At 40.7% G+C, this 13,784-nt stretch overlaps 1 protein-coding gene across 1 annotated transcript in view; it reads left to right on the plus strand.

Annotated features, from left to right (window-relative positions):
• foxj3 (forkhead box J3) overlaps nt 1-13,784 on the plus strand; it is a 95,817-nt gene that overhangs the window by 60,581 nt on the left and 21,452 nt on the right. Inside the window, exons 3-5 of the mRNA XM_088424166.1 lie at nt 1,592-1,666; nt 6,147-6,230; nt 8,479-8,580. Coding sequence (XP_088280292.1) covers nt 1,592-1,666; nt 6,147-6,230; nt 8,479-8,580 — 261 coding nt within the window. The remainder of the gene's footprint in view (nt 1-1,591; nt 1,667-6,146; nt 6,231-8,478; nt 8,581-13,784) is intronic.

Here is a 13,784-nt window from a genome sequence, read left to right on the forward strand (position 1 = left end):
CATCTCGTGCACCTGGGGGTCTCCGGCTCACTTCCCGCCACTCATCTCCCACGTCCGTTTAAGCGAGCGAAGACACCCCTCCTTCTTTTTTTTGAAGCGTGGCCATCTGTCAGTAGCACTCCCAACTAAAGGGAGTGGAGGTGTGCAGGATTAGCATTTTGTTTTTATTTTTATTTTTTGGGAAGTGTGTGTGTGTGTGTGTGTGTGTGTGTGTCGGGGGGTGCTTTTGATACTCTGCTTGGCCCTGGTGGCTACTTCAGCCCGCCTCTCCATCCCAACAAGACAGCTGGCTGGAGCTCACTCTTTTCCGTCGTGGAGTTGCTTGTAAGCGTGTAATGAGTTAACTTTGGGTTGATGATTTGCATAATTTATTTCTTGCCCCCACAGGGCCTGCTGGAGCATTAATTAATATCAGGCTCCTGCCACGATCCCGGTATGGGACTCCTCTTGGCTCCTGTTTTTGGCACATGTGTAATTTGATAATGTAATCATAGTAGTTTCCACTTTTTTGGGGTAGGGGTGGGGTCTTTAACCCATGCAACCCAAAATCATTTTCTCTATAATATGTTATAAACACTCCCAATAGCCTAAACACAAAATTCTTATTAATATTACACTCATGGAATATGAATTCAGCTGCAAAATCCACCTGTTTTTATCCATCTCAGAGGTTCCTCTCACCTGTTTTTTGAGTTTGTTCGTTTGACATTTGCAAGCTGAGCTTTGATTGGTCATTAACCGAGCCTTGAGCAACTGTGACGTCATTTTCAGTCATCAGCAAGTGACAAAATGGCCACCCCCTGAGTGAGACGGATAAAAATGGGTGGATTTCGTTGCTTCATATATATTGTACAACAAAGTATGAACCGGAAAGCGTGTTTAGACTTGCGGAGCTGGATAGAACCTATTATTGTAAAGAAAATTCCCGGGTTGCCTAGCCCTCCAATTTTCCATGCATGCTTGGCTCTGTACGATAAATACCCTTATAATAATTGTCTATTAATAATTATGCACGACAGATCCTTTCAAATTGGATGAATAGGCTGTATGAGAGCGGTGATAGGATAAGTAACCCTGAATCCATTTTTATGAGGGAAAGGTGCAAAAAAAGAATGTGTCAACCATTTTCCCCCATTACTTAATGAACAGTTTCAAACCATGATTCGGCAATGGATAAATGTCAAATTTGTCTTAGTTGATATGGGTCAAGGTTTGAGCTGGATAGGCCTCAATGTCCACAAACTTCCTATCATTTGTACGCAACATTTTTAGTTGAACTTTAGTGTGTTTTTGGTCACCTTAAGAAAAGTCAGAATTCGAGCATAGAAGTATAACATTTTGGCGTTTTTATTTCTGTCAAATGTCAAAACAGGCAACATTTCACCCAACTAAGTATCCCACCACACCCATTGACGATATGTCATTTCAATGTGAAGAGTGAAAGCAGGTGTAATATCTCTCGATAACAACTTCTAAGTCCAAACCGCAAAATTATAACCAAATATGCAACTGTGGGCTTGTTCTTTCTTGTAATGTGTTTTTGTATGTCTACTCATCTTCTGCACTTGTCTCTCTTTTTTTCCCCCCGCAGAACTCGATACGGCACAATCTGTCATTGAACAAGTGTTTTCTCAAAGTGCCTCGCTCTAAAGATGACCCGGGAAAGGTGAGTTCCAAAACATTTAACCCAGCACAATTCCATCTTTGATGCATATTATGAATCACACATGTTTATATTACAATGTTAATGTATAGGGCTTTTTACTTTGAATTTTTGTATGATATAACGCAGATGGACATTAATGTTCAAGTGACAGTTACCGTGTTTCCATTACAGTTTTTCGCAAAATAAAGGCGATATTTCTACTAATTCAATTTCATTTTTGCGAGGCATAATTTAAACTTATGCATTCCTTTTCCTCCATAACCAAGTGCCAAAATTTCTGCTTTGCATGATTACTGTTGAATACCTTGGGGATCAATATGTATATATGCAACCTAGCCCAAAATAACGTGACATAATGAAAGAATACATTTAGATGAGCGTGTTAGGATTGTACCAAGAGCTGGCATTAGTTAACTTTTTTTTTTTCTTCTTCTTTGGGCGGCGCATATCATGTCTCTGTTGGAAAAATGTTAACTTTGAATCTCTGCCAGAACCTTGACAGTAGAGAAATGCATGGCACGCTCTTAATCTATTAGGAACCTGACTCCCCCGCAAGATTGCGTTTCATATGTGAGGAGAGACTTTTTTTGTGCGCGGGGGGGGGGCTCAGACAGCAAATGTGGGTGGGGTGAGAAAAAGTCAGACTGGTGAAGACCAAGTCAAAACAGGGTTTAAGTAAGGTCGCTTCCAAAATCCTTACATCCCCTGAAGGATCCAGAAACCAATCTCCGACTTCACTCATGTTTTTTGCTTATGTTAATTTGACATTCGAATCTCAGTGGGCCCACCTACTGTTGGGTTTTCAGCCCATTTACTTTGCTGTCTCTTGTGACATCAAGCTGATAATTACCCCTTATCCACTGAGGTGGTTCATGACAGTGCAGCCCCTTTATTTAGTCCTGTGCTGTGCATACAGTAAATCTAATCTTATGGATCCTAACCTACATTTCTGCCCCGCACTATCTGAGCTTTTGCTACACATGCCGGGGGTGGGGGGGGGTAGGCACAAATAATTACCCTCTCCCCACACAAGCATGCACACACACACACACACATGCACGAAGAGCTACGCCTTGCTGCGTACTAGAGGATGGGGACTGAATGCTAATTTCATGTTTTGCTGTAATCCTCTGATATTGACACTCTTGGGAGCTGCTCCACTAAATACAAAATAATCTATTGCTGTATGGATCCCATTCCAGATGCACGGGCAATGTGCTCGCATCCTTAATGTTTAATTTGGAATTTTCCTCACTCCCTTCCACAGCCCACCCTCCCCGTTCCCTTCCGCCACCCCCCTCGTGCACAAGACAACTTCAAAGAGGCGGTAGCTGCTCTTGATATGTTGCATCAATTTTGTAATGTGGCAGGAATATGAAAACTGCTGCTTGGATGCGATAGGAGAGGCAACGTCTGCGTGTGTCTGTCAGTCTGGGAGATGGTCAGGATTAAATGGTGCTCGTTATTGTGCAAACACACCATCTGACTGCATGTAAATCAATCGTTACAGATCAAATGGGATATATATTGAAAATGGCAATTATCGTCACACTTTTTTATCCCATTATACCGATAGATGGAATTTCTCAGCAATTTGTTGGAAAGTGTTGCTCCAAGGATTTTTAGAAAAAATGAGCTAACTATATATGCGGTCTACGTGGTGCCTTGAAATGCCGTCGGACAGTACAAACTCAAAGAATAAGTCTGTCTTATAAACATTAATAATTTTAAAAGTCTAAATAATCTGGGCTTCATATCAATCTCTGAAAGATGACATATGGCAAGAAGAATAATTAGAGGGAAATTAATTATTTACTTTATTACAATAATTGGTCCATCACTTGTTTGTTTACAATACCTAATCAAATACTCAAATAGTCTTCTGTTTCACATTCTAATGATTGGTATGTCAATGAATCAAAATAATGAATAAACCTGCCTTTTTCATATATAAATATCACATAACATTTACCACAATAAAACTGGGGCACATTAAAACTGGTCCCCTTTAAACAGGCATTGAACAAGATTAATATTCAGAGCCATAGTACGCCGTTTTATTTCATTTTCATTAATCATTTAAAGACTTGTGTAGGACACTGCTTGTTACAGTCCATTTCCAAAGACGACTCGCTGCCATGAGGGGATGTGAGGAAATTGCGTTTTTCTTTTTAAATGGTGTTTCGGGTTACGGCAAGGCGTTTCTCATTTTCAGTTTTTGGTTTCGGCCAAGCATTTTCATCTGAATGAAACACTTAAAAAAAACTTGAGCACTTTTATTAAGTGTGCAGTGTTTACAACAGCAACAAAAAAACTGTGCAAAAACACTGACGTGATCAAACATCGGTTCTGGGCGCCATGATTATGGTTTCAAAATTATGCATTAGCAGGGGAACTTTTGTGTCGACCGATTTTTTTGCTCGACTTGAACAAGATTTGTCAAGAAAAAGACTTATTGGATAAACAAATGTAAGATTATTTTCATAATTTCAAAAGTATCGGTTAAATCTTGTACAAATGAAGTTCTTATGCAAAACACCAAACACAATTTTCTTATAAGAATTCAACTTTTAGCTTTTACCTGAAAAACACATCCATTACACACCTTACGTTAATGCTTGTAATATTGCATATATGGAATTTTTGCAGAATTATGACTTTTTGTGGCATTACCCATATTGATTTTAGAAGGAATTCTTGCTTAAAATTGTTTTTATTTTCATAATATAACTCTAATGTTATGTCTGCATTTTGATTTATAATTCCAACTTTTTTACTGTTATAGGTTACCACCTTGGTTTTCTTGTAGTATAGTACCAGGTATGATAATCTCAAAATATTACAATATTGCTTTTGGCGAAAGCCGCCGGAGTAGATGGCATCATGCAAGTTAATATATGTAAAGGACAAGATACTGCATGCATTATGATACAGAAACCATTTTGTTCTGGCTGAGGAAAATATGATGGTTTGTGCTATATTCCTGTGGACCTAACACTATGTTGCAGAATATTTGTGAATAATTTAATGGCTTTATATATGTTTTTCTCTTTTCCTGCCAACTCTCTGGGGGTGGGCGTCGGGGGTGGGGAGAGGAAAAAAAAAATGCAGCAACTCTCTCATCCCACGAGGGTTAACTTAAAGTGTTCTTCCCCGCACTAATTAAAAGCAACGGAGCCCAGCGTGGCTTTGTCTGTGTGAGTCCTCATTTTAAAACATGCGCATTATACAACGCGCACGGATTGACTGCGGTGACGACGCATGTCACCTTTATCAATGGTGTGGAATTTCTAATGAGGCTACTGCATTTTTATCACCGTTGTATTTTTACTTCCCTCTTCTCGGCTTGATTGCGTTTGTGAATTATTCTCAACCCCTCTGAGGAGCCGTTAATTGACCCCAAAGCTTGGCGCGCATTAAAACATATCATTTCATAGATACAGCCCCCCCCACCCAATGAATATATGCCAACCGTGGCTTTTCATTCGAACAATTTCAGCCTCGCCAGAGTACGTGAGTTGTGAAATAACATTTTCTCCCTTTAACAGGGGCAGGCCATTGTGTACGACGCTATTATTTTATGAATACGCTCTCTGGTGGATGCATCAATTATTCTCTCTGCTGGGGAAGTCATTTTAAAAGGTCCTGATCTCACTTTCTCTTGACAATTGAGATTTTCTTCTCATAAAATATTAAAAATAAATTCAAAACTCGCACGGCCTTAAGTGGGGGGGGGAAAAAAGAACTTTTTTTGCAAGCGCATGCTGCCTTGCTTTGGCCTTGGAGAACACCTTTGGAAAAAAAAAAATAAAATGCAAAAGATAAATAATTCAGGCTGTGGTTGTAGAATGGCGTCCCCCAAAACTCTTACTCCACCCTCCTCCAGTCAGCCTGCACTTTTTTTTTCCTTGATTAGCCTCTTCCACCTCGGCCGGCGTGGCTCTTCCTCATTTCCTGGCCCGAGAGCTCATCTTTGCAACGGTGCCTTGCTCACCTGGGGCTGAGGAAGTGAAGATTCAAAAAGAGCATGGCAGCAGCTGCCTCTCACCAGCCTCCAGTCTAGGAAGCTGACTTTTTTTCCAGACTGACAATAGCCTACCCACATTTCTCACAAACGCACATAACAAATACAATGAAGGCAGATTATTGAGTTATTATTGAGTTATACACCCCAAAAAATGGGCAGTTAAGCAAAATGTAATTGTGATTTTGCTTTCAATTCTTCACAATCATAAAAATTATTGCTGTAGAAGAATATTTGTTATGGTACCAATCGAAGGTGCTGCATTGTGAAAGCACCCTGAATGCATCATGTCTGTGATGTCAATATCAATCCAAATAGTGGTGATTTTGTTTTATCATAATTGGCCAGTGCTAGTTTGATGCTCTTGTGACAGCTCGCTAAGCACTGCGAGGAATGTGCAAATATGGGAAAGCAGTTTTTTTTCAGTGCGCTGACAGTGCTCTCCTTCTCCCTCAGGGCTCTTACTGGGCTATTGACACCAACCCAAAGGAGGACGCCTTGCCAACGCGGCCCAAAAAGAGGCCGCGGTCTGGAGAGCGGGTGAGTGTGACGCGGAGGAGACAAACAAACTGTCTTCGTTATTTTTTTTACTTTAACCCAGTTGTTCCCAACATCTGTTGAGCCAAAACATATTTATTTATATAAATAATAGTTTGTGCATTTTGTATTAATTGTGACGGACCTCCTTCGCGAATTTCACTCTTCACTGAGGGGTTTTGGTCCCCATTAACCACGAAAAACGAGGGAACACGCTGTATGTGTGTGTGTGTGAGTATATGTGTGTCAGTATATGTGTGTGTGTGTGTGTGTGTATATATATATATATATATATATATATATATATATATATATATATATATATATATATATATATATATATATATATATATATATATATATATATATATATATATATATATATATATGTTTGTGTGTGTATTAGGGGTGGGAATCTCTGTCTCACGATTTTTGGGTCTCCGATTCGATTAGAATCAATTTTCGATTTTTGATACAATTTGATTCAATAATGAATTCTGCCTCAACCTAAAGATGTGCAAAGAATTAAACTACTTTAGACTGTAGGCAAATAAAGTGTCTTGCTATACCCACTGTAGATAGCTATAAATTTTATAGCTTCATATGTGTGTGTGTGCGTGTGTGTTTTTATATATATATATATATATATATATATATATATATATATATATATATATATATATATATATATATATTTTTTTTAGAGCAAGAATTCAATTCTTTTTGTCTCCTTCCATTTTCCCCTGCTCTTTTTCCCCAGTTCCAGTCCATGCATACACACATGCAGACTTTATGTACTTTATGACTTTATGTAACTGCATCGCTAGCCTGTCATGAAGTGGGTACCTTATTAATGAACAGTGCCCCAGGTAGCCATTTCCACACATTATAATCTGCGCCTCCTCCTCCTTTTATTTTTTTTTTTTTTCCAACATCAATTAATGCAGAGCACTACTCTGAGCTTTTGGCTTTTTAATTATGGATGGTCGAGCGTTCCACACAGGTTTTTAAGGGAGCCGCTCACGTTTGCACTGGCCTAGGGGCGTCTCAGCGCTGCGGCCTCTGGAAGGCTTAACTTACAATATGGCTGACCGCAGTCCACCACAAAGGGGAGTTTCGCGGCTTGATCTGTGCACTGCCCACTTCCTATTCACACACATTATTCAGGTATTAAAAAGTCATTTAAACATATATATTGTATAAATATAAATGTTTCATTGTTTGGAAAATACACGAGTAAATCATGTATACTACATATACAAATGCTTGTCCCTGCCACACTTTGACACAAAAGTTTCAAAAAGGATAGAAATATGTTGTTCTATTTTCTAAGTATAGCGTTAAAATAATAAATGATAATCTTTTAATATACTTACTTTATTTTTGCATTCAGTAAATATGTTAAGTGCAAATACATAGCCCTACATGTTAATAGTCTTAATAAATGCATATTTAAAATGTGTTGACATATTTTTTATATATTCAATAATTATGAAGATTAATAGTGAAAATAATAACATAGTATTGTCTACCTAATAATAGATTGTTGCTTAATTGATATTCCACAAAGAACATTGATTTGAATCCTGTGTTTTTATTAGCCGAGACAAACAGAACAAATGATTCGAAATATAATGTTTGGGTTAACTTCCCCTTAATGTTTATCACGTTTTTAAATGAAAAAATCCATTTATTCTCCATATTACAGCATGTGTCACAAGGCCCGCTGTTTGGTATTCACAATGCATCTGCTTTAGTGTAAGCATGGCACAAAAGAAAGTGATGCATGTCTTTTGCCCCCTTCCCTCCCCCACAAAACAAGGAATTCCATTAAACGTCTCAGAAGGCACAAGTGAGAGTTTGGGAAATCTCATTTAATGTTTATCATGAATTAAAAATGGTATTGTTGGCAGCCAATCCTCTTAGCGTAAGCACTTTTTCGGAGGGAGACAGGCGCGCCCAAGTTATCTTTGACGACAGCACACACGGCGGGCACGCGTGGCACGCTTCATGACGATGATGATGCGCGTTTCTTCGGTGGGAGGCGAGGTTTGGGATCAACGCTGTCTCCTGTTCTCCCCCGATGAAATGTGACCTAAATAAAAGGGACGGTCTTCATTTTGCGATGAGGTGTGAACAAAGGCCCAGAAACATCAACCTGCTTGTGTTTAATAATTGGATTATGTTGGCTTTGACTTATTTATTTCCTGTCTCTGCCTCCGCATCCCCCCCCCCCCCCCCCCCACCCCAGGCTTCTACGCCATACAGCCTGGAGTCAGAGTCTTTGGGGATGGAGTGTATGATCTCTGGAAGTGCCTCTCCAACGCTGGCAATCAACACTGTGACTAACAAGGTACTACAGGCGGCCCTCCAGCTTTCAGTTCCCCCAACACGCACCTGGCTACGCGGCTGCACCCTGACCTCGCCCACTTTGCCAACCACCTACTGCACAGTTTCCCCGCAGAGAGAGGAACACTCCACGCACAGACACGCACGCACACCCTCACATGCCTAAAGCCTATCCGCAACCCACACCAAAATACACAAGGTGGTGCACGGCGGCACCCGATTCCAGCACAAGAGCAGGCTCATGTTGTGTTGAGTTCGGCAACACGACGCCTGCATGGGTGTTTGAAACGTGAAACCTGGCCATCTGATATACTGTACGCTACACGAAGGCACCTGTTCACATTACAGTTACAATGCTCCTGTATAGTAGACCACGTCAGCATCCCAAGAAAGTTTGACTGTAAAATATGTTTTATTATATATTCATTATTTTATCAAATAATTGGATAAATTTGATTTTGCATCTATAAACAACAAAATGTACCGTACGCGAGAGATGCAAGTACAGCGGGCCCCCGTGTTAAGAGATTAATCCGTTCCGCGGTTGGGGTCGTAAGACGAATTCGCCGTATGACGAGCAATCCAAACCTTTGTTAAATGCACAATAAATACAGTTTTGTAACCACTCACAATCGAACAAAGCTGTACCGTGCCGCCATTTTGAAACAAGTGAGGCCAAAATACCATAAAGAGGGAATGAAGAAACTCAGTATTCCACGTCGCAACATGAAAATAACGTAAGTCAGGGACCTTGTGTTATGGGGGTCCACTGTATTATTTTTGTCTGCTTAGGGTCGTCATTCTGATCTTCTACACTGTGACTGAGTTTGTGTAGTTTTAAATGCGTGGGCCTGCCCGAGTGAATGATGTGGAAGTCAGTAAAAGGCAGTCTAGGATTAGTTGTTGGGTAACCATTTGACTGTCTGCGTACTGTGGAGAACCTGGGCGTCATTTTTTTGTCTGTAGAAGCTTTTGAAGAATTTGTTACACTTTGTTTGTTAAAGCTATTGAAAGAGCGCAATACATGCTTACCAGTTTTGTTAGGCTTTATAAAATGTACTAACCTTACAGCCATGTATCTGTCAAATAAGGTACAATTTCATCCTTATTGCGATACATATGGTGTCATACAATCCAAGGACAGTTCATTTTAAAGTGTAACAATTTGATTTGCTTCAGTTTGGTGGGATTACCATCCGATTTTAAGTGGTACAGCTCAATTTGAGAGGGCATGATGGAATTAATTTTTCTGTCATTTTACAGTATGGATGAGCTTTTCTGTTAATGTACTTCCCAAAGATACATCTTGCCAAAACAAGACAATGCAGTACGAATTTGTATATTTTAATTAAAAAAAAAAAATTGATACATTTGTATATTTAAAATCAAACTTGATTTCTGATTCAAATATATATTTTTGTAACTACACCAATAGGTAACATTGGTACAATTTCTTGTCAATCCTAAAAGTGATATATGTTTATTAGTTCTGTGTTTGATTAGATACATCACACTTTAACATTCAATCTCGTAATTGTCAAGTGATTTAAAAAGAAATTTGGACATATCTGCATCGTTTTTCCAAATTCATTACCGTTGAGCTAACATATTTCCTCTCGATTCTTGCCCTGGACCCTAAACCCTCTGACACGAGACGAATGGTGGGAATTTCAAATTTCATGGAAATTGTTAATGGAGGATTGTATTGAAGAATATATTGGCAGCACCTTAATGGTTGTGTTAAGTTGAAGGTGACACAGTCGTTGAATGACATGTACGTATCCTGTAGGTTACACGTTTTATGTGTTTTAAAAAAAAAAAAACAACCTCAGGACCACCCGTACAACCTGGAGTAGCGTTAGGGAGATGGCGAGCTGTTAGCCGCGAGTGTGCCATTCACTCTGAAATTGAAATAGGCTTTTTAACCTTAAGCTCTCATCCTCTGGGCCCAGTGGGGGCAGCTCTCAGGAGTACTTTTAAAAAGCCTACAAGAGTCACTTATTCATTTGCAAGCGAGCATTACCAAAAAAGAAGCGAAAAAAAAAGAAGAGCGTACAAGCATGCAATCCTGTGTGGATGTGTGCAAGTGTGTGTGTGTGTGCGCGCAACTTGCCTCTTAATCTCCTGAGTTGTGCGGCGAAGGGCACGGTGTCAGCGTGTGTTGTAACTTGTGCGCGCATGCATGCAGAGTATGTTAGCAAGGGTTTCCACTTGTTTTGACAAGCACCGCGTTTGAGCGTTCATGCACTTTTTCATAAATCTGTCTCGTTACACCCTCGTGACAATTCACATTCACGGTCACCCATCCATCAGACATCGATACTGAAAAAAATCAAATCCAACCAACATGAAATGTCTCAAATCAAGACAAAATATACGTGGCCTTTGTCAAATATTTCCTCTTACAAGGTTTTGGTTACTTCGGCAGAGCATTCCGCTAGCCTCGGGCATTTTTTTTTTTTAACTTGAATTATGATTGATATTTTGTTACTGGGCTCAACTACGTTTGACAAAAAAAAAACAAGCCATATTCCACATTATTACTACATTACATTACTGTTTTGTTAAGTCACGTTTTTTCTATTTGAAGATCTTTTTTTTCCCCTGTAAAGTGAAAATAAATGTCAGTAATTCTTAAGGTGACACACGAGAAAGTGTAGCTAACATACCAAATTTCAATGATTCAATGATGATGATAACATACCAAATTTCAATGATTTTTGTTTTTCTAAGTTTAAATGATGCCTCAATATGTGAAAAATCATCTTTTGTCTCTGCTCGCAAATGCTGTGGTTGTGTCATCCAGATGTGTGAAACCACGGTAATTGAAAAATGGATTCTCCTACTATATTTCTAGTTTGACTCAGAGAGCAGCTAGCCACCTACTAGCTAGCTCACAAACTGAAAAGCTCAAATCCAGTAAAAAGTGGGCTGATTGGATGGGTGGCTATTTAGGAACAAATCTGTGAATTCACATTACATGTAGTTTTTCTAACACATGAATAATTACAATCGTCATTTATCCTGTTTTAAAGCACTTCATAGCAAGCGGAAATGGACAACAAAAGACTTCTTTGTTGATTCCCTTCTTTTTTTGTTTTTTTTTTCCCGCCATCGCGATAACGTCTGTAGGAGACATGGACGCTCTGTGCAAAAAGCTTGTTTCTCACTGTCTCTGCACTGTAAACACGTGCCAGGCAGGCCACGCCTCTTTCAGCACGGTGTGCCAAGCCACAGGAATTCCCTGTCTCTGTTTTTCTCTCACTCTCTTTCTATTCCAGTCGCTGTCCCTCATTCCCGCCTTCGCGCGCAGACCAATGGCAGACGCGGAAGGCACCAGCGAGAATCTCTTTTCTTTTCCGCGGGCCGCGTCGGGCATTCCGCTCCTTTTTATTGCGTGTGCGTGTGTATCTCTTTTCACTGTATTTCACACAGACTCACATTTCTTCCCTCCGCTGAAGTGGCCGTCAACATTGGCATGAATGTGATGAAGCTGTGGCACAGAGGTGTGATGATGAATGCTTGGAGGTCTGTTTGCTCCCCCACCCCCCTCCAATCCTTCCCCTTTGTGTCTGAGGAGGCACCCCGTTCAGTTTTGATTTCCCAATGTCTCATGCTCTAGTCATAACATCGTTTTTTGCGGGGCGTGAGGTGTGTCGAATTATTTTTATTCCTCAATCATCTTGGAAAACAGCCATAGTCAACAGTTGTAAATGTTTAAAGCGGAGTACACACGTAACGATAAGTGGGCTGGATTTAAGCGTTTTTCTACTACCCTTCATAGGAAAATCAGTAAAAACTTGATTATTAGATGTGATTATTTGCTCCCTTTTCTTGGACAGCAGTAAAAAAAAAATATCAAAACTGATTTTCTGTGGTTTAGGGTATGATGAGAGTGAGATTTTTGATCTGATTTGCTCAGAAAATGCACAAGGCCAGACAATCATTAACATTTAAATCGAGGCGCACACATACATTTAATCAAGCCAGGTTTGAGAATTTTCCTCCTTCACATCAGATTCAGCGCGACCCAGTTGTTGTTTGTGTGTGAAAAAAAAATATACTGAGTGATTATCCTGTGGTGTGTCGTACTTTTACCTCCCTTGTGCGGTTGCAAATCGGTCAGGGCAGACGATTCTCAATGTTTTAAGTGGACACCACATACCGTAGTCCAAATAGATTGTCAGTATACGAGCTGACAATCAGGTTTCATCCATTTTCTACCGCTATATTCCAGAGTCAGGTCACGGGGCCAGCAGCTTGAGCAGCAAGCCCAGACTTCCCTCTCCCTGGCCACTTGGTCCAGTATCTCCGGAAGGATCCCCAGGCCAGCTGAGAAACATAGTCGCTCCAGCGTGTCCTTGGTCGTCACCAGGGCCTCCTCCCTGTGGGACATGCCTGGAACGCCTCACCAGGGAGGGTGTCCGGGTGGCATCCTAACTAAATGCCCAAACCACCTTAACTGGCTCCGCTGAGCTGCTCCCGGATGACCGGGACCTTATCTCCAAGGGGGAGCCCGGATACCCTGCGGACAAAACTCATTTCTGCAGCTTGTATCCAGGGTGTCGTTCTTTGGTCACGAACCACAGCTCGTGACCATAGGTGAGGGCAGTAACGTAGATCGACCGGCAAATGGAGAGCTCCTCCTTCCGGCTCAGGTCTTTCTTTACCACGACAGACCGGTACAGCGTCCTCAACACAGCAGATGCTGCACCAATCTGCTTGTCGATCCAGCCTACCCTCACTCGTCAAAAAGACCCCGAGATAATTGAACGCCTCCGCTTGGGGCATTACATCATTGTGTGGAGTTATTTGTCCTCCTCGACTGGCCAAGCAAACAGGCCAGGCCTATAATTGTAATACCGCAGTATTGGGTCACACACTAATAATCTAGAAAAATGAGGAAAAAAATGTTACTTCTGGTTCTCGCGTGGTGTCTTAACAGTTTTTTTTTTTGTTTTTTCTTTTTTTTTGCACCGTGTTTATTGGGGGTATGCCACTGACGAGTTTAATCAAATATGGGTGCGTAGTCTTCCTTTTCATCTGCCTCTCACTGGTTTGCCGTGGTACTGCAACATCTGGTTCGGAGGCGGAGAGTATTACTCTGGTTGTGCGTGCGGTGTGCCGTCATTGTTCTTCGTAGAAGAGCTTGCCCGAGCTCGCATGTTGCCTCGTGTCATCCTTTCTCCGCGCGGAAATGTGCATGCC

This window comes from Hippichthys cyanospilos, chromosome 9 (assembly GCF_059441005.1).
Source record: "Hippichthys cyanospilos isolate Australia breed blue-spotted pipefish chromosome 9, RoL_Hcya_1.0, whole genome shotgun sequence".
NCBI lineage: Eukaryota > Metazoa > Chordata > Actinopteri > Syngnathiformes > Syngnathidae > Hippichthys > Hippichthys cyanospilos.